Source organism: Astyanax mexicanus, chromosome 12, assembly GCF_023375975.1.
Source record: "Astyanax mexicanus isolate ESR-SI-001 chromosome 12, AstMex3_surface, whole genome shotgun sequence".
NCBI classification, from domain to species: domain Eukaryota; kingdom Metazoa; phylum Chordata; class Actinopteri; order Characiformes; family Acestrorhamphidae; genus Astyanax; species Astyanax mexicanus.
Genome location: NC_064419.1, coordinates 43913534 through 43935440, shown reverse-complemented (window position 1 = coordinate 43935440; position 21907 = coordinate 43913534). Strand labels below are relative to the sequence as shown.

The 21907-nt window shown below is 38.6% G+C and overlaps 1 protein-coding gene across 1 annotated transcript in view; it reads right to left on the bottom strand.

Annotated features, from left to right (window-relative positions):
• Nucleotides 1-764: 764 nt before the first annotated feature.
• The window catches only part of wnt2bb (wingless-type MMTV integration site family, member 2Bb), a 24009-nt gene continuing 2866 nt past the window's right edge, over nucleotides 765-21907 (bottom strand). Inside the window, exons 2-5 of the mRNA XM_022670270.2 lie at nucleotides 13269-13489; nucleotides 8669-8946; nucleotides 7901-8165; nucleotides 765-1912 (exon numbers count right to left, since the gene is read on the bottom strand). Of these exons, the coding sequence (XP_022525991.2) occupies nucleotides 1683-1912; nucleotides 7901-8165; nucleotides 8669-8946; nucleotides 13269-13489 (994 nt within the window). The 3' untranslated portion in view covers nucleotides 765-1682. The remainder of the gene's footprint in view (nucleotides 1913-7900; nucleotides 8166-8668; nucleotides 8947-13268; nucleotides 13490-21907) is intronic.

The following is a 21907-nucleotide window of genomic DNA, read 5'->3' as shown; positions in this document are numbered from 1 at the left end:
TTCACCCAAATATTTAATAGATTTTTTTATTATATATTTTATTTATTTATATTTTATATATATATATATATATATATATATATATATATATATATATATAGTAGAATATTAGAGACATTACATTCTTATGCATTCTTATTTTTTTTTTTAGTTCTGAAAGGGTTAAAATCATCTCCAAAAGGCCTTAAAACTGCCACAGTGTCAGGTCTTAGCCCTGTTTCGTGTCTCTGTGTGTCTTCCCCACGTGACCTGTGCCTCTCTGTGTCTCCTGTCAGTAGATTTCCACCATGTGTTTCTAATTTGTAGCTCCACCCCTTCCCCAGGTGTTTCCAATTCTAGTGTGTTTTATGTACTATAAATAGCTCTCCTCTTCCACCTTGTCCTCCGTCGGTCTTTGCACCTTCCTCTGTTGTTTTGTCGTTCTTGTGTTTCCTAGCCTAGCCCTCGTTTTCTTAGCTTTAGCCCTTGTCCTTTGTTTATCTCTAGTTTCTTGTTTATTTCCGTGTTCCCTAGTTCCTTGTATATTACCCCTGCTTTGTGTCTATTCCTAGTTTAGCTCCTTGTATATATTCCCTGTTTGTTTATCTTTATTATTATCTCTAGTTTGTTATTGGTTATTTGTGTTTCTTTGTTACATGTTTACTTGTTGCTTGTTTCCTTGTTTCTTTGTTATTTATTTAATAAATTATTTATTTATATCGCCCTTACCTGCACCTGTGTCCGCCTCCTCGTCTCCCTGCCTGGGTCACTTCGTGACACACAGACTTAAGTACAAATTTTATTTTATTTTTAAGCATTGAATTTTGCCATTTCCAAATTTTCTATTCAAATTAGATTACTTATTAAAATAAGTATGGTAGCCTTATTGCTATAGCCTTACAGTGTTAGTAATAGTATAGTGTATAGTATATTATAGTATAGTATGCAATTGGGACGCAGCCAAGGTTTTTTTGCATTTATACTTGTATAATGTTGCATTTCCTGATATATAGTGATATTAATGATGGTTTTTGCTCCTGTTTTTAGCTAATGTTCTTAGTGCAGGCTCTCCTTCACTCATCATCTCTTCTTCCTCCTCTTCCAGAAGCTTCTGTAGAATCCTTTCAGGCCTTCCTTTCATCCAAACTGAGCATGAAGTAGAGATACAGAGCCATATTGTGTCCTCTTTATGCTGTTGTGTCCCATTCCCACATGTTCACTTCATCCACTTCAAGCAAAACGACCTTCTGGGTGTATGATGGATACGTAGCACACAGCCGTGTTTTAATAACGTATAACTGTGAATATTCTGCTACTAGCCATGATATTATAGAAAGGCTCAGAGTCGTTTTTTTTTTTTTAAAAAGCAGCATAAACATAAAAATATCACTCCAAAAAACAGAAAATTTACCAAATTCACAAAAAAAAAAATAAATCCACCATCAGAAACGTTCACAGTTGCATCACAGTTCATTCTTTTTACACGTCACTGTCCTCAGGTCAGTTCATCGCCGGGCGTAGTGTGCAAGGCGCTCATGGGAAATGCAGTTCATTCAGTCGTAGTGCTTTCACAGAGACAGTTACACAGTTACAATAAAGCCATGCAACAAGGAAAAGGGATCGGGGAGAGCAGTCACCAGGGATGGACTTCATATCCCAGAATGCCGTGTTTCACAGGAGGATCTTCAGGAGGCGGGTCCCCGTCAGGTCTGGTCCAGCCACTCGGCTCGTTTGGGAGCTTTGCAGGTGTGTATGTCGACCGCCTCCTCACAGTCCTTACACTCCACCGCGCAGCACCACTTAAACTTACACTCGCACTTCGTGATGCGCTTCACGCGTGTCGTATCGTAGCCCCGCCCACAGCACATTACCTCGCACCCGTCCGTCCCTCGGGACGACTTGTTACAGATGCGGCCAGCTGTGCCCAATGAACCTGGCGGAGGGAATAAAAAAGAAAGAAATGGAAAAAATGTTAGAACAATTTTGATGAGTAAAATTTAATAATGCAATACACAATATACTGGTGCATCTCAAACTTAAATATCATTGAAAAGTTACTCTGTTTCAGTAATTCAGTTTAAAATGTGAAACTCCCCTGGTGAAAAAAAAAAAAAAAAATTAACTGTATTAAACTGTACTTAAAACATATTGAGAAATGTCTAACAGATTGTAGTTACTTATTATTAAGTTAGTTATTACTATATTAAACGTACATTAATATTATGCTTTCATCAAATGTTTGAAAGTAAATTTTGATCAATACTTTTTAAAAAGCACAATATAGTGCATTTTAAATAAATAGACTATTAAGTAAACTACTAAGTAAACTAAGTAAACTTTTAGTTTAATGTACTCTAATATACTTCTAAAATACTTATTTCCAAATATACTTTTTTGTACATTTTTAGCAAAGTGTGTTAAAAACAACTGTTTCGGTAGTACTTAAAGCACAATGTATCATGTAACTTTTTAGGAAGTAAATTAAATTACTACTACCCATTAAAAAAACATAAAGTAAATTTGTAACACGCTAAGAATTATAGTACAGTATATTAAAATATATTTTATACTCAATGAAGTACAGTATACTAGAAGTGTGCTACTAAGACAGGAACAAGAAGCATATGTGTACTCTAATGTAAATAGATCACATATATTTATCATAAATTTTTAGTACATTTCTAATATACCTGGTGTATAATAGTGATACAGTAGTAATACTCGTTAAATATATTATAAAAAAAAGAAAATTAGGAAAAGAAAGTCCAGCACAGCAAGAAATAAAACCTCTGACGAGGATGAGGTACCTGATACAGCTAGGTTGTCAGAGTCAATATTGCATTTTACTATACAAAAGAATCCATTTGATCAGGGCCCCCGGAAAAAAAAAAATAGCTTGGGGCCCCAGAATTTCCAAATCCGCCCCTGGAAGTACACATAGGAAACGGAGTCGCGCAACTGCGAGCAGTGAGCACTGCACATACCCACGCTCTGTGTAAAAAGCATGGAGCAGCAGAGACAGCATTTGTTCATTGCTGTGGTAATTAGTGTTAAAGTAGATAAAACCCAAATATGAAACTTTACAAAAGGCCAGGGCAACACACACCTGGGCAATAAAACACACCTGACAGTCACACGTTCCAATACTTTTGCTTACACTAAAAATGGGTGCGTTCAGGGAAAAGATGTTGTCTTCTGAACTGTGTATAAGATATACAGGGGTTGGACAATGAAACTGAAACACCAGTCATTTTAGTGTGGGAGGTTTTATGGATAAATTGGAGCAGCCTGGTGTCCAATCTTCATTAATTGCACATTATTGCACCAGTAAGAGCAGAGTGTGAAGGTTCAATTAGCAGGCTAAGAGCAGCACAGTTTTACTCAAAATATTGCAATGCACACTATAACATTATGGGTGACATCCCAGAGTTCAAAAGAGGACATATTGTTGGTGCACGTCTTGCTGGCGCATCTGTGACCAAGACAGCAAGTCTTTGTGATGTATCAAGAGCCACGGTATCCAGGGTAATGTCAGCATACCACCAAGAAGGACCAACCACATCCAATAGGATTAACTGTGGGCGCTGTAAGAGGAAGCTGTCTGAAAGGGATGTTCGGGTGCTAACCCGGATTGTATCCAAAAAACATAAATCCACAGCTGCACAAATCACGGGCAGATGTTTCCAGGTGTTTCACTTTCATTGTCCAACCCCTGTAGATGTAAATACCTGGATATAAAAGCTAAAATGTTGATCTTTTGTCTCATATTCATCTTTTAATGTTAAACCCAATTGTTTTGAGTTTACAGCAGAATTAATGGGATTGACCTCACTTTTTGAGGACCAATACTTTGGTCCAATACTTTTTCAGGACACTGTAGGTGTGTGAGGGTTAACCAGGCTCAGGACAGCGAGACTCCAGCTCTAAGAGTCTGGGTGACACCGGCGTCTCCCGCTCTGCCCCGCGGCCGTACTCCCGTCAGCTCCAGAGCCGTGTTGGCAGGAGGAGAGAATAGCTTTTGAAAAATGAGCCTGTTGTATCCTTGGGGTGCAAATACCAGCAGGAGGGGTGGAGTTGAGGGGGACGCGCTGACCCACTGAAACCAGTGAGCTGTAAGCTGTCTGTCTGAGTCATACACAAACCCAAACCAAACCAAACACCACCCAGACCAAACACACACACACACTCCGACATGAGTCACGCTCCAACGCTCCAGCGGCCATCCCTCACAACAGTAACACAATCCCGGATCAGCTTCACCACCACCACCACGTCCACCACACCAGCACCGCCATCAACCACACCTGTGCTGCTCCCAGTAATGTGTTTCATTGATGGTAGTCTGTAGTAGATTTCTATGGTCCAGATAAGTTGAAGAGTTTGTTTATTTGGAGCATTTCTCCTCTGTTTGGTTTGTTTTCACACAGGCACAAACCTAAACGCACCAAAATGCGCACCAATAAACCATGGGGGCACATTGTCTCCTCTGATTGGTCAGAGCTTTTCTGGCATGGGAGCAAGAAAGCAAGAAATATAGTAAGAAGATTCTGTGTTTTAGTCTGTATATCTGTACATCAGTGTAAAGCTGCTCTGTGCTTTTAAACACATAATCGCATGGGTGTGAGCAGTGAACGCTGCACATATTCACACTCTGTGTAAACAGCATGGAGCAGCAGACACAGCGTTTGTTCCTAGCTGTGGTAATTAGCGTTATCTGGCTAATATATCAGATTAAACTGCGCCTTATCAGCAATTTAGATCAAATACAAGAAGTATGTTTAATAACTGAGTCGGATTGAGATCAGATCACGTTCTCACCACAAGCGAACCACTCCAGAGTTTGTTTGGCACCTCTGCTAGCAGGTCTCGGCCCGGTTGTTTTAATCTGCACCCGAGTGCGATTACTGTTTTCCCACCTGCTCATCAAACCACAGGGTACAAACCAACCAGAATCCGTTTTAACAGGACCAATTAGTGCTGGTGTGAAAAAAACACTGAAAATGATAAGTCTCAGAGATGCTAAGGCCAATAATAATGATAAAAGCTAAGGTCAGTGCAGCATTCTTTAGTTTTTACGGGTCATGAAAAAAGTAATGCAACACAATACTACTAGTTTTTACACCTGTAGTCGGCTTCTATGATCCGAATCAGTTGATGGGTTTGTTCACTTGGATGGTTTCCCCCTTCTGTTTGGTTTGTTTTCACACAGGCACAAACCTAAATGCATCATCATACTGTACAAAAAGAATAAGCCTCTACCACTGCACCAGTTAACTATTTTTACACTTAGCTTAAGCTCATATCCTCACTGTCCAATGAAAAACAAGTATCTCCATAAAAAGCAACTTTACAGGAGAGAGAAAAAACCTTCTAAACTTTCAATGGGAGTCAATGTAAAAAAGAGTTTATTTTTTGTGCACAGTGTAAGGGACAGTTTGCCTGTTTAAATTACGTAGTAAACTAAAAATCAACAAAAATGGAGATACTTCATTCTGTTTTTCATTGGACAGCGATGATATCTAAACTACTGGTTAGCAATTCATTTTCTATTACAGGGGTCAGCAACAGGCGTGAAACAAGCATGAAACATCTGACCTATATGCTTTGCTGGTGAGCTTTTGTTTACGTTCCCCCCCCTGTCTCTCTTTTTGTCGCGCTCTGCATGACTTTAGTTTCCACCTGTTCTTGTTTTTTCACCCGTTCTTGTGCTCCCTATCACCTTATCAGGGCACTTTTTTTCCAGTCGTGTCCTAAATCACTTCTCGGGGCAGAGGTAGAGTATTGGACCGTGACCCTGACAACACGAGTTCAATTCTGCATGAGGAGTGGTGTGTTTATTTATTCATTTGTTTTCCTTTCTTCTTCTTTCCTTTACCTGCTTTGCAATCAACTGTTTTGCAACTGGGCTCAACAACCCTCTGGGCTGGAGAGCTACTAGTCTGCAGCACTCCATTCCATTACACTTCATTTTTTTGTGGCCAAGCCAAAAAAAAAGTGATGGTTGGAAAATATCTGGCTTGCTTAATTGCCAACCATCGTTCCATTTAACTGAGCTATGCGTTCTCCTAAAGCCAGTCTGATTAATCTAAAGTGGGTAAAGCATGCGTGAAAAAGCCGCTGAGAGTGAGACAGGTGGGATTGGCTGGCGGCAGTAAGCCGATTCTCACACCTGCCCCGGCACAGGCCCCTGCCACGCCGCCCCTGGGGGCAGTTAGAGCTTTTTAGGGGTCAGGAGAGGTGGAGCATGATGTTTCTGCCCCGTTAATCCCTGACACTCTCACACTGTGACCCCTGCTGCCTGCAGCGACTGCGCTGACACACTGCAGACGCTTAACTATCTGCCTGCACTCACACTACTGCACACGTCACCACCTGATACACACACACACACATACACAGGCCTCCTCATGGCTACCAACTTGGGTTTAAATCCTAGACTACTCAAATTTGTCTTAATTATATGTATCGTATAAATATATATTTATTTGACCAAATAACTCCAAATAAAATAAAAATTTGGATTTCCTTCATTATCTTGCAATTATTTATACTTTCATTAATACTATATTCACTGAGAACTCTTGACTCTTATTATGAAGCCTTGATTAGCAAGCTAGCTGTAATGCTAACAGCTATACTCCAGATACAGCAGTCGGCCATGGCAGTGTTACAGGCTCGGAACAGGTTAGACCTAATGTCAACTGACATTTTTCTGAGCTGGATTTCTCATGACGGGTCAACAAAAATTTCAGTAATTTAGTCTACAAGTACAAACATATTTGTATACCTGTTTATTCATTGTTTCTTCTATATTTCTTCTAAATAAAATAAAATAGGAACAATAAAATAAAAAACGTGGATTACCTTCATTATCTTGCAATTATTTATAATTTCATTAATACTATCTATCCTGAGGACTCTTGACTCTTTTTATGAAGCCCTGATTATCAAGCTAGCTGTGATGCTAACAGCTGGATTTGTATAGCTTGGAACAGATTATTCCTGATGTTTACTTTGTTAATGTTTTTCTGAGATGGATTACTCTCTAATATTTGCTGACAGGTCAACCAGAATGTCTGTGATTTGGACTATAAGTACAAAAGTATTTGAATACCAGTTTATTTATTGTTTCTTCTAAAATCAAGTGTATTAATAATAGTTTATACTGTTTTTTGTTTGAGTAACTGTCTCTACTGTCCAGGAAAGAAGTTCGACTAGATTCTGGAAGAAAGCATTGCTGTGAGGATTTGACTGCTTTTAGTGCATTTAGTGACAGAAGCTCCAAAAGCTCAGGTTAGTGAGTGCCCGCTCCTGCAGCTCGACTTAGGGCATGTCAGTGTGTCTTTGCTATCATAACGACATGAAAAGTACACCTTCTGCGGCTTAAAATGCGTAAAAGGCATGTACTACTTTTCTTAATTAATCATGGGTTTGTTTTGGGCGCAACATGAAATAAACCAATCAATAGCAATGAAAGTCTGAATGCATAAATCTGTCTAGGTTGTATTCAGTCAGTGGCGCACCTGTGTTTTCCATTGCCAAAATAACAATATGCCAGAAATCTACCTGAAAACACCTCATTTCAGTCAGTCAATGCGAAAAGATCTTTGAATGTATGCAGTTGCAATGAACATCAAAAACATTATGATAAAACTGGCTCTCATCAGGACTGTCCCAGGAAAGGAAGAGCAAGGGTTTCCTCTGTTATTCAGGAACCTTAATTAACAACAGCACCCCAGATAAGAGCACCTAAATACTTCTTCACAGAGTATTTTAAGTTTACAACATGATTCCTTATATGATCCTTCATAGTCTGAGTAATAGAAGGTGTGTCCAAACTTTTGACTTGTACTGTTAATAGTCAGGTGTGCACTAATTCTATTAACTTATTGATTAGGCATCATCAGTGTTCATCTCTTACCTGCAGCTTTGTCCATTAAACAGTAATCGGGTGAATTCTCGAAGTACACCAGGTCGTTTTTGGTGGCGTTCCTGAAGTCCTTATTAGCCACGGTGAATCCTGTTCCGTCCTGGTTGACGGTGACCTCGATGGCACCGTTGTATTTTTTGCGGAGGTAATCTCCAGTCTTCCGGAAGTCCGACATCGCCAACCAGCAAGTCCTCAACGTGCAGGAGCCGCTGACGCCATGACACTTACACTCCAGCTTCATGAAGCGCTTCACTGACTGCAGTAAACACACAGGAGAGAAAGGGTTAGATTCTAATACACTGTATTTAAGTGATTTTGATATTTTATTAAGGCTACATTCACATTAAAAATTAAATTAAATTATATATTTATATTAGAATGTAAATCTGTCTATAATGAAGGCACACCAGATGATAAGGTGCACTAGTAACACTAGTGAGGGAGTTTCCATGTTTTTTTTTTCTAATGGGGAAGCGCTGAAGTAAACAAAACTTTAATTGTTAAATAAACATTTTCTTTCACAGTCAAACGAGTGCTGGATGTTAATCTATACAAATTTCTCTCCTCCAAACCATTTATTTGGGTGAGTAAAGCGCTTCTGTTTATCACAATAAGATTAGATTTCCAATATTTTGTATAAGTGTGATTTTCAGTTAAGTTTCTCCAGCACTAAGGCTGGGTGCAGCAGCATTAGCATTAGCTGCTAACCTCTAACAGAATTTTGAAGATGCCATTCGAAAGCGTCTACTGACTGCTCACCATTCTTCCACAGCGGTTGTTATGGAGGTTCACTAGCGCTCGTGCGTCCTTCACCGTCCGCTCTTTGGCGTCTATGAAGTCTTTGGCGAACTTTATCCCGTAGTTAATGTTGTCGCTGCAGCCGCCCCAGTCGAACTCGCCTCGCTCGTCCCGAGCTTTACCCAGCTTGTGCGGGTCGCAGTTACACGGCTTCAGCTCCCCCTGGCTGCAGGCTCGGGTGATGGCGTACACCACGCCAGCGGAGGAGATGGCATACACGAAAGCTGCCTCCCGGCTGCCTGGAATACAGAAAAAAAAAACTATAAATTTAGGGTTAGAATTAATGATGGGGTAGAATAGGGGTAGAGTTAATGATGGAGCTCCAGCTAGGAGTACACTGAATATTTGGCAAAAGAAAATATTTGACCAAAAATGGCAGAAATAAGACAGAATAATTCATAATAAGTAGTAACTAATGCATTATTTTAATTTTTATTATGAAAAAAATTATAAAAATGATAAAAATATAGTCACACTGAAGTGTTTTTCAGTAACATTAGGATTTTTTCAGCAGCAGTGGCAGGCCCACACTCCACTCCCTTTCATTTTAATGCCTTTCCAAGTGCTGCTATGTACTGTGCAGTGGCGGCAGGCAGTGTGGGAGAGAGCTGGCCTGGACACACATCTGAGAAACATTTCCAGCTAAAATATGAGAGCTGTACAGGACTCACAAAGTAACATTAGCTAAGCCAACTTTAGTGTTGTAATCTTTAGGTTTACCAAAAGTTTGGCTTCCCTTTTCCGTGTAGATTTTACACACGTAAATAAAGTAGCACTACCAAGGTACTGCAAATTTATGATTAGAAATATTCTACTGAGGTAAAATTGCACAGCTGAGGTAAGTGCATGATTAACATTACACTGCTTAAGTAAAAGCACAATTAGAATAACACTATAAAACAAAGGGTATGAAAGAATATGGTGACAAACATGAGTAAGGTAAATCTATGATTAGGTTTTTTTTTTTACACTGTACTTTTACTTTTAAAAACAAGTCAAAAATACATTTAGGTTATGTGGCTAATTCATTTAGTAGTAAAAAGTGGCAAATTCATTGAACCTGCAAAAACTGTTTTTTTGTTATTTGCTATTTTACCTTTAACCACATTTTTATTTTGCTTAATGTCAGTTTCAATCAAAATTTCAGTCCATCTTTGGTCCAAATATATTTTTTAGGCTGTGTGGCTAATTTACTTAATAGTAAAAAGTGGAAAAATGACTGACAATCTGCAAAAATGTTTTTAAAATCAAGACAAAAATATGTTTAGGCTATGTGGCCTAAATATGTGGGAAAATTATTGTCAACCTGCAAAAACTCTTTTTGTTATTCAATATTATATATGAATTAAGTATCAATGCTGAAGTACTGCAAACGTATGATAAGAAACATTCTACTGAGGTAAATATATGGCTAGAATTGCACAGCTGAAGTAAACACATGATTAACATTGCACTGCTTAAATAAAAGCACAATTAGAATAACACTAGTAAAGTAAATTTGTGGCTAAAATTGCACTGCTGAGGTAAATGCATGACTAAAATTACTTTACTGAGTTAGCTAGATGTGTGAATAGCTAAATGTATGAATAGAATAGCAGTGTTCGATATTATAGCTTTAACCACATTTTTTGTTCAGTGTCAATTTTGATCAAAACATCTCATTTCAGTCCATCACTAGTTTTAGTGCTACAATGCTCGGCCCTCTATAAAGCAAAGGGTATCAGAGGATATGATGACAAACACACACACGCACACACACACACACACACACACACACATGCCGACTCGCCCAGTCACTCACTCTCTCTCACTCAAAAATATAATCACACACTCCATGTTGTTTAAGAGAGAGAATCCCAATCCCAAACAATATCACACACACCCGCCTCTCTCGCCCGTCCGCCACCGACAGCGGCGCGAGAGCGAGTCAGCGCCGAGCGTAAGTGTTACTTTTAAATATTAGTACAGGACTAATCTCTCCGGGATGGGCTCCTCTCCACTCAGATAAACTGTTTAAAGCCTTGCAGTTTGATACCCCCCCCCCAACACAGTCTCACCCCCACACACACACACACACACACACACACCACCACCACCGCCGTTCTGTGGAAGTCAGCTGAGGTAGACCACCTTCCCTGACACCCGCGACCCTCCCGAGCCCAGTCTCTGTGTTTTCCTTCCCATCAATCACACTCATTAATCTGACTGAACTGAAAAAGATCAGAAAAGGAAAATATGGTGATTTTTCCCCTTGCTAGGCTAAAGAACGGTGCACTGACCTTTTGGAAATGTGGGCGTGGTCTCCTGCATTGAACGTAGTAGATGTGTAATATAGATATAATTTCTGCCGGATTTGCTTGTCTGTTCGCATGGACAATTCTAGCCAGGTGCAGCCGGTTACAATCATTACCACCCACTGCACACTCCACCCTCTGTCCACTGTGAGTGGTAATATTAGCTTACTATGATGTATTCCCGGTACATAAAGTGTCAAAATCTCAAAAGTGAGTACATCCCTCACATTTCTGCAGATATTAAAGTTTATCCTTTTCATGGGAAACACTGACAAAATGACACTTTGACACAATGAAAAGTATAATTCTTCCCTCAAAATAACTCAATATACAGCCATTAATGTCTAAAAACCACCAGCAAAAAAAGTGAGTAAGTACACCCCTTAGTAAAAGTTCCCGAAGTGTGAATATTTTGTCTGGCCACCATTATTTTCCAGAACTGCCTTAACTCTCCTGGGCATTGAGTTTACCAGAGCTTCACAGGTTCCACAGGAAGGCTTTTCCACTCATGACACATGACGACATCACGGAGCTTCGACATCACCGATATTCGAGACTTTGCGCTCCTTCATCTTCTGCTTGAGGATGCCCCAAAGATGTTCTATTGGGTTTAGGTTTAGAGACATGCTCGGCCAGTCCATCTCCTTTACCTTCTACCTCTTCAATAAAGCAGTGGTCATATTAGAGGTGTGTTTGGGGGTCATTATCCTGCTGGAACTCTTCCCAACACTGCTGATATGTAACTCCCCAACACCTGCTGCACTCAGGCAGCCCCAGACCATGGCATTCCCACCACCATGCTTGATTGTAGGCATGACACACTTATCTTTGTACTCCTCACCTGATTGCCGCCACACATGCACACATTGAGACCATCTGAACCAAACAAAATTAATCTTGGTCTCATCAGACCATAGGACATGGTTACAGTTATCCATGTCCTTTGGTGACATCAAGTCTTCAGCAAACTGTTTAAGGGCTCTTTTGTGTACAGACTTAAGAAGAGGCTCCCTTATGGGGTCACAGCCATGTTGACCAATTTGATGTAGTGTGCGATGTATGGTCTGCGCACTGACAAGCTGATCCCCCATCTCTTTAATCTCTGCAGCAATGCTGACAGCACTCCTGCGCCTATCTTTGTTGGGCGACCAACGCGAGGACTGTTCTGAGTGCACCCTGCTCTTTTAAAACGCTGGATGATCTTGGCCACTGTGCTGCAGCTCAGTTTCAGGGTGTTGGCAATCTTCTTGTAGCCTTGGTCATCTTCATGTAGCGCAACAATTATTCTTTTAAGATCCTCAGAGAGTTCTTTGCCATGAGGTGCCTTGTTAACACTTTCAGTGAGCAGTATGAGAGAGTGTGTACTTTTCATTGTATGAAAGTGTCATTTTGTCAGTGTTTTGTGAGACACTGTATGTGATCTGTACCTGTACCCGATTTGATGCTGGCCAATTTCTAGTAAATATATATATTAAATATAATCCATATTATGACAAGAACTATTCAACTAGGTAAAGAAACAAATACTTTAAGAAAATGAAGTCAAGCCGAAAGTTTTAGAGATTTCTTAAAAAATCCTCAGGTGCAGTCACAAAAACCATCAAAATTATTAAGATGAAACTGGCACTCATCAGGACTGGCCCAGGAAAGGAAGATCAAGAGTTCCCTCTGCTGTACAGGATAAGTTCATTAGAGTTACCAGCCCCAGGAACCGCAAGTTAACAGCTCAACAGATTTTGGTTTGTTTAACACTTGTGAGTATTGTAGTACTTCAGTATTAATTTAAAATTAAGCAATAATGCACTCAAGGCACGAGCTATAACGTGTAATATTGGCACTGCTGCCGTAGATTAGAGTGTATTTTTCAGATTACAACACAGTTCCATTATCACTGTTTATTTAAAAATTTTGAGTTAAAGAGGACAAGAAAATACAATCTGTTTGGTTATAAACACTCCGCGAGTTAAAATAGTTCCATTGCTGCTCTGTTTGTAGTTGCGCTGTTTGGTTTGTAAGCGCTGCATCGTTGCAAGGTTACCTGTATGTGGCAGAGTAATACATGAAGAGCTTCGGTTACAGTGCATTACCGGCTGATAACGGCACTAATAGAATATCTCTCAGCCAATCACATTGCATGGTCGGAACTAACTGTAGTATGATGTAGAATAAAAAATGAGTAAATGAGATTTTTTCATCAAGTTATTTCCATTACTGATACCCAGCACTGGTTCACATTCACATTCACGATCACACAGAGAGACACTCACTTCGCTGCATGACTCTCCCGAACACGGTGTGGTCTCGGTCCAGAGTGCTGCAGTTCCAGCGGTGGTGCCTGAACTGGTGCTGGCACTCGCGGATCCACTCCTGACCCCCTTCACTGATGGACTGCATCACATCTGGATGCTTCTGACACAGCTGCCTCTGCTTATTCACCAGGCCAGGGATATTATCACAAATCACCCGCGCTCCCAAAGCGCCAATGTACCTGCAACACACACACACACAGACACACACACACATTAAAGTACAAACACATTCAAGCATGCTACAGAACTGTATTAAATATATTACAATCTGTTCCCTATTAAAACAACTTAAATAAATAATTTGACTCAAATAAATTATGTTTTACACTCTAAAAAACAGAGGTACGACATGAGTACTTTTTTGTACTCGAAGGTACACTCTTCATAATTGTACCCTCAAAGGTACAATATTGGTCTTTACAGGGTCAGATTTGTTCCCTTTGAAGTACAAAGTCATTTCTAACAGCAATAAGTACAAATTTGTACCATTTAACCAGCCAAAGGGTACATTCAGTATTCTGCATCACTGTACTAATGAACAGTATATATTTAAATTGCACATTTTTTTATTTGAAAGCCAGACAATTTTGTATCATCAAGTTTTTGAGCCATATTTAGTTGATGATAATGTTTATAATCTTTATGATCTTTACTGCCACAAAAACCATGGGTACAAAAAAGGACTTTCACTGAAAGGTACTTTTTTGTGCCTCAATATAAGGTACAGCCCCAGCGACAAGCTTTGTACTCTTTTAAGTACAAATCTGTACTTATATTTCTTAGAGTGTACTTCATTTCATAGGTTTTTCATCATATCAGACCACTCCTCCTGGAGTTTTACTATCAGTCAGTCTCGCTCTCTTCCCATTGGTTCCCGTCACCACTATTACACATAAAGGGCGTGATCTCCCCCCCTCACCATCATTGTGAAGTTGCTCCTCTCAGGGTACCTTTCTTTTAGCTACTGAGGGAAGATTTATACAGTATAATGGCTAAATGCGTGTATGCAGCGTTGTAGGCTGTAAGCTGTAAGTTGCTGTTTTCTTTACTGTTGAGTGTTGCAGTGTTCACAGTTGAGTTTCTGCACAGTTATGTTGCCTTTATGTGGTCTATTAAGGAATTAAATCTTGATTAGAAACTTTGAAAGTTTTGTCCAGCTTCAATTGCTACGTAATATTAGAATATAAAGTCATTTTAATTTATTCTTACATCATTTAATAGGTTTTATACTTGTGACTAGAGAAGATATATAAATAAATAATGCATTGTGGCTGGAAAGGAAATTAGGGAAAGTTTATAAAATTAAGCAACAGAATTAAAAAGATTAAAAAGGGATCAAAAAGGGTATTTATTAGACATTTTATCTTATTTTTTTTAAATAACTTTTTGTTTTAAATAACTTCAAGCATGTATGGGAGCAGCTGGAACACCAGCTTCAGCTTCAACCTATGACTGTAGAGCAGGATCTACAGGCTCATCTGTAGCAACAAAATCTATGGGTAAATGTGCTGCAGGATGCCATACAGAACCTGTACACCTCCATATCCAAACATCTCAATCTTATAGCATCTTATATCCAGACTAGAGGCACCAACAGATTACTAGAGCCTCCTTTCAGTTGTATAATTTCCCCCCACTAAAGTGTAATCACGTACAGCTCTGGACAAAAAATAAGAAACCACTCTAAAATTATGAGTTTTTTATTTTACCAAATTAAAAACCTCTGGAATATAATCAAACCAAACCAATAACGTTATCCAAAAGCAGTGTGTAAGACTGGTGGAGGAGAACATGATGCCAAGATGCATGAAAAACTGTGATTAAAAAACAGGGTTATTCCACCAAATATTGATTTCTGAACTCTTAAAACTCTTTATGAATATTAACTTGTGTTCTTTGCATTATTTGAGGTCTGAAAGCTCTGCGTCTTTTTTATTGTTTCAGTCATTTCTAATTTTCTGCAAATAAAATACTCTAAATTACAATATTTTTAGTTTGCACTTCGCAAAAAATGTTGTCCGTAGTTTATTGAATTAAACAACAATGTTCATTTTACTCAAACATAAATTTATAAATAGCAAAATCAGAGAAACTGATTTAGAAACTTAAGTGATTTTTTTTTCCAGAGCTGTATATTACAATTATCCTAATGTTCCATAGAAATTCCGATCAATATAAGGCTTAAATCCCACTCTAGCTCCTCTGGAAAGGCTGTGGATAATAGAGAGGTAAGGTTGGCTGTGGGTGAGAAGACAGAAGGTCCTGACTGGGCTCTCCAAGGTTTGCCAGTGGTGTTACTGTAAGATTTATTTGGACGTGCACATCAGGTTCTGGGTGAAAAAAAGTACTGGCACTGAAAAGCCAGAATACCTGCATGCTGTTCTAACTGCACTACTGCAGGAGCTGGAGCAGTACGTTTCGAAATATTTTAAAGAGTGGATGTATAAAAGTGCTGCTCTAGGCATTATGGTACAGTGATCAAAATATTGCAATTCAACTGCATCAATTTTGGATATTATAAACATGTTATATAATATTATTCAATACATACTATCACAATGCCTCATTTTGCTCTCAAAATGTCTAGTCACTGGTTATCAGAGCTACTGTAGCCTTTCTGTAGGCTCAAACTGGTCTGGATGACTGCATAAAAGCATAGACTTCCATTCCATGAGTTCCATTCCATTCTATTCTATAGAAATGAAGCCAAAAATGTCCACTATGTTGTTCAATTGCAAAGTAGAGACCAGAGCAGGAGCCAGACTCGCCTATTCAAGTGTCTCAGTCTGCCTTCATTGAGTTTACAGTGTAGCCTAAAATATTTTTCCACTGGAGTTCCACTCCAGTTTGTCCAGTAAGTGTAATGACCCAACAGTAAAAGTTCAGTTTATGTATTTTATCACCAAATCTTTTACACAGAGTAATGAATTACATTTACTCAAGTTACTGTAATTGAGTAGATTTTATGAGTAATTTGTCATTTTTAAAGTAGTTTTTAAAAAAGATTAATTTTACTTTTACTCAACTACATTTTGACACAAGTAATTTACTTTGCTACATTGGAAAACTCCCAATTACTGAGTAAAAAAAAAATACTGGGGGAAAAAAACTATTGTCTGAATAAAAAAAAAAAATTGGAACGGATGCTTGCGCATGGAATAACGAGGCAGTAACGTCCTCATGCAATACAAAATGTGCCTGCCCCACCGGACAGAGCTGTCAGCTTTCAAAACTTCCACATCAAACCTGTGAAAGCATGTGGTGTAAGTATTTTTATCATTAAACAATGTAAAATAGCAGTTAAATCACAGCAATGGCAAGTTAAAAAATAATACTGAACTGTAAAACTATAAAATTACAGTTTATAGTCACCTGTATTACCATAGATTTTTAATAGTAAAGAAAAGAAAAGAAAAATGGATCATAGAAACCTATTCCACTTGTTTTATGGGGTGATCTGAACAAATACTGCCTGTAAGGTCCAAATTATTATGTGGAATAATAGTTAATTAAAACAATTTAATTTATGATTTTTTTTTACTTTTTTACATAAAATAATTAAAAGTAACTAAGTAACTTTTTCTCAAAGTACATTTTAAATTGAGTACTTTTTACTTTTACTCGAGTAGATTTTTAGATGGGTACTTTTACTTTACTTGAGTAGAATTTTAGCAAAGTAAAGGTACTTTTACTTACAATTTTTCAGTACTTTTTCCACCTCTGCTTTTATATTTCCACCAAATTATAGAGCTCAGCTCTGTTTACTCTGTTCACTATTGAGACAAACCAAAGATGCAGAGACATTTTTAAAGGAAGAAAAAAGAGATACACAGCAAACTGCAGCCATCCAACAGAGATTCTAGATATGTGTGGGGCTTAATTTTTTTGAGAGATGTTGCGCTATTAATGCTTAAATACAGTCATTGACTCTCTGAATGTGATTTCATTATTACACACGTCAGAATAAGCTCTAGGGAATTAGTAATTCTAAAAATATTTAAATCAACCCTTAAAATTACACAAAAATTCTTACGCTAAATTTCCTCAACTAAATCTACTATTCTAGTCTTGTTCACCTGGAAAACATTACATTACATTACATTACATTACATTACATTACATTACATTACATTTGGCAGACGCTTTTGTCCAAAGCGACTCACAATAGTCAAGTACAATGTAAAATAAGTTTAAAGGTAAAACATCTTTGGATAGGGATAAAAGGAGGACAAAGGGGAATAATAGGATAGAGGAGTGAAGGAGAGGAAGAAGGAAATGAGGTTAGAAGTAGTTAGTGTGTTAGAGGTGTTAAGAGAGTAAGTGCTCTTTGAAGAGCTCTGTCTTCAGGAGTTTATTAAAGATAGTGAGAGATTCTCCTGATCTGGTAGTGGAAGGTAGTTTGTTAGAGGTGTTAGGAGAGTAAGAGCTCTTTGAAGAGCTCTGTCTTCAGGAGTTTATTAAAGATAGCGAGAGATTCTCCTGATCTGGTAGTAGAAAGTAGTTAGTTAGAGGTGTTAAGAGAGTAAGTGCTCTTTGAAGAGCTCTGTCTTCAGGAGTTTCTTAAAGATAGCGAGAGATTCTCCTGATCTGGTAGTGGAGAATCTCTCGCTATCGCTAAACAGATTTGTTTGTGGGGTATTAAACTGAATTAACTGATACTGAGTGATGCTGAATGCTTCATTTTATTTCATATGTAAAAGTAAAGCATATAAAAAGCATATAAAAAACTTACACCTGGCGATTTACAGTATTCTGTACCAGGTAGGGGTTAAAAAAATGTTTGGACAATTACTCTATGGCCACATAGTCCACATGCCTCTTTCACGGTCAGTGTTGGCTCTGTAGCCTGTAACTCTCAGCTTGTCCAGAAATGCATGTGTAAAGTATGGGTGGGAATCACAGGATATCTCACGATATGATTTTATTACAGTACATTGCTTATAATAACGATGATATTATGTTAATGTGATTGAGATGTTTTAATAACTGTAATTCAATTTAATCTAATGCTAATTTGATGAGTTTAAGCGGCTTATTTGAGGACAAAAAATAGCATTTTCAGGCATAAAAAGATCAATATTTAGGGGAACAATGATTCTGCTGCTGATTTTATTGTTTTGTGTTTAGAAACTCAGCACGACTTTGTGTGACTATCTTCACTAATCTAACTCAGGCCTGAGAGATAGCAACACCAAATGCTGACTCTCTCTCTCTTTCTCTTACTCTCTCTCTCTCTCTCTCTCTCTTTCTCTCTTTCTCTCCCGCCAGTTTCCACTCCTGTTATGGATGTCCCGTTCCATCACTGCCCACCGTTTGTTTACTGTTCTCCTAACGCCCCCGTTAACGGCATGGCACAAACTATAGGGCCGATACACACACACACCTAATACACACACACAGCTAATACATACACACACACACACACACACACACACACTCCATCTCTGTCCGACTCTCGCTCTCTCGTTCCCTCGATCAGCTTTATCTCTAACATTCCTGTTAACAACTGCTGTGTCTCGTTCGCCCTGAGATACAACAGCACAAGCCGCATCTTTTTTACAACCTCAAACCAGAAAAGGTTGGGAAGCTATAAAAAAAAAACTAATAAAATGTCCTATGCATCTCAAAAAAAAATTAATATAATTGAAAAGTTACTTTATTTCAGTAATTCTGTTAAAAATGTGAAACTTATATTTTATATAGATGTTTTACACACACAGAGTGATCTATTTTAAGCGTTTATTTCTTTTATTGTTGATGATTTTATGGTTTACAGCCAATGAAAACCCAAAAAAATCAGTTTCTCAGAAAATTTGAATATTATATAAGACTGATTGGTACTTTTGGCTACAGTGTGGGCAGTGTGCCAAGTCCTGCTGGAAAATGAAATCCGCATCCTCATAAAAGTTGTCAGTAGCAGAGGGAAGAAGCATGAAGTGCTGTAAGATTTTGTGGGAAAACAAAACTGCACTGACTTTAGACTTGATAATAAAACACAGTGGATCAACACCAGCAGATGACATGTCTCTCCAAACCATCACTGATCATCAGTAAATTTTACATTTCATTTAAAGGAAATCAAGAGAGCAGAGTCTGGAGGAAGAGTGGAGAGACACACAGTCCAAACTGCTTGAGGTCTAGTGTGAAGTTTCCACCAATCAGTGATGGTTTGGAGAGTTGGTCCCATATCTAAGCTGTGTGATTTGCAGTTAATTAGATAATATTGAAAGAGTGATGCATTGAATCAAGCACACACACACACACCTGCCCACACACACACACACACACACATACAAACACCACTCTGGTTTTGCACATGATGGTGGGAGAGCAGGTTTTTACTGCTGCAGTAAATCATTATCCACGGGACTATAACAACATACCGTTAAAACACAGTATCCCCTGTCATTTACACTGTGTGTGTGTGTGTGAGAGAGAGAGAGAGAGAGAGAGAGAGAGAGAGAGAGAGAGAGAGAGAGATCAGACATGGTTAAGCATGACTGAGTAAAGAATGCATGACTCCAGTGATTTACCCTGCGTAGGGATGAGCAGGGAGACACACACACACACACACACAGACAGACACGCACACACACTCACACACACAGTCAGAGGAGGACACTGACTGAAAATTAAACTGTCCACTTAAAATAATATTTCAACAATGACCCAACTAATTAGAGTTCTGCTGCCCAGGAACCTCATTATACAATCCCAAATAACAAAAAGTTGGTACACCACAGAAAATAAAAGTACTTTTTTCGCTTTTATTTGATTGCATACAGTATAACTTCAATATATTTTATGTTTTATCTCCGCAAATTAATTTTAATTATTAATATACATCCTTTCCTGCATTTTAGAGCTGCAATGCATTCCAAAATCAGTTGGAACAGGTAATTTAGGGCTACTAATAAGAACCAATGATGATCTCTGATTCTTTAGACGTTCTGCAACAAGATCCATTATTCCTCATTCAACAGCAGCTGATAAAACCTTATGTTCACCGAGAAGCTCCGCCCACTTCTCTACTACAATACAGAGTTACTATATTCACTAAAACCGCTTACCACTTTACTACTGTACACAACACAAGCCTTATGATGTTCACCAGGTCCAGAAGCTCCGCCCACTTCTCTACTACAATACAGAGTTACTATATTCACTAATACCACTTACAACTTTACTACTGTACACAACACAAGCCTTATGATGTTCACCAGGTCCAGAAGCTCCGCCCACTTCTCAACTACAATACAGAGTTACTATATTGTTACTTTACCATCCCAGCTTGTTCAGGATTGTGTTGCATACTTGAAATGCAAAAAAAGGATGTATATTATTAAATGAAATTAAACTGAGCAAATAAAACATGAAATATCTTAGTTGTATTCTGTCTGAAATCAAATAAAAGCAAAAAATGCTATTTTTCTGTAAGTAATGGTCATGGTCTGGGCTGATTCAGCATCCATGAACTGCCCTCAGGTACAGTAAGCCTTGCTCAATCGTCAACTTGGGAATTCTGGCTGAAATTGCTATTTCTGTCGATTTCATGCCTTATGTGAAATCAATGAAGTGGTTGCAACGTAAGACGTTATGGAAGCATTCCTTCAGGTTCTCTAAACATGTTAGTCTAAAGCGCCTTTCTTTATTTCTTGCTCGCTGAGGTCTTTTCCAGGAACGATTGTTGCCCAACATGTAAGCAATACTTAGAAAGTTATTTTATTTGCATACTTGTGGATCTCACACAGCCTTTTGAGGAACTGTAACAAGCGAAAGCAATTTTGCAGGATTGCATATGAATGAAGAGAGACAGAAAAGACTGACCTCACACTGGCCCTCACTTATTCACTCTGAGCTCACTCACAGGACATGTACAGTTTTTCTCAGCCCTTCTGTTTTTGTGCATACTGTATTATTCTTCTTCTTTCACCCTGTTCTTCGATACTTAAAACTCCACAGGATAGACCACCACAAAGCAGCTTTTATTATTTGGGCAGCAGCAGGAGTGGAGTTCCTAAACATCTCAGTATCACTGCTGCACTAAGAATAGTAAAGGACTAGAGGATGACCAACACTGTTGACTTTACTTTATCTACAAGGTGTTTTAGCTGTAGGTAGGAGTGTGTAATAGAGTGGAGGACAGTGAGTGATGATTAAACACAGTGTTTAAAAACTCCAGCAGCACTGCTGCAGTATCTCACTGTATCCACTCCATGTTCTATAAGCACAACACACACTAATGCACCATCACCGTGCACATTCTATAGTTTAAAACATCATAGAAGACAATGCCAAATCAGATCAGAGAAAGAGAGAGAGAGAGAGAGAGAGAGAGGGGTAGAGGAAGAGAAAGAAAGTCAGATATAGACAGATACATAGAGAAATAGAAGGGAAGAAGGGACAGGAAACTTCATAAGATAAAGAGAGGTACATATAGAGAGAGACAGAGAGAGACACAGACAGACAGGTGGTGAAAGTGAAAGAAAGACAGCAGAGACACAGGACAGAAAATAGAATATAGATAGAAAGAGCAAGAGACAGAAAGATAGAGGGAGAAAGAGACAGAAAATGAGACAGACAGATAAAGAGAGAGA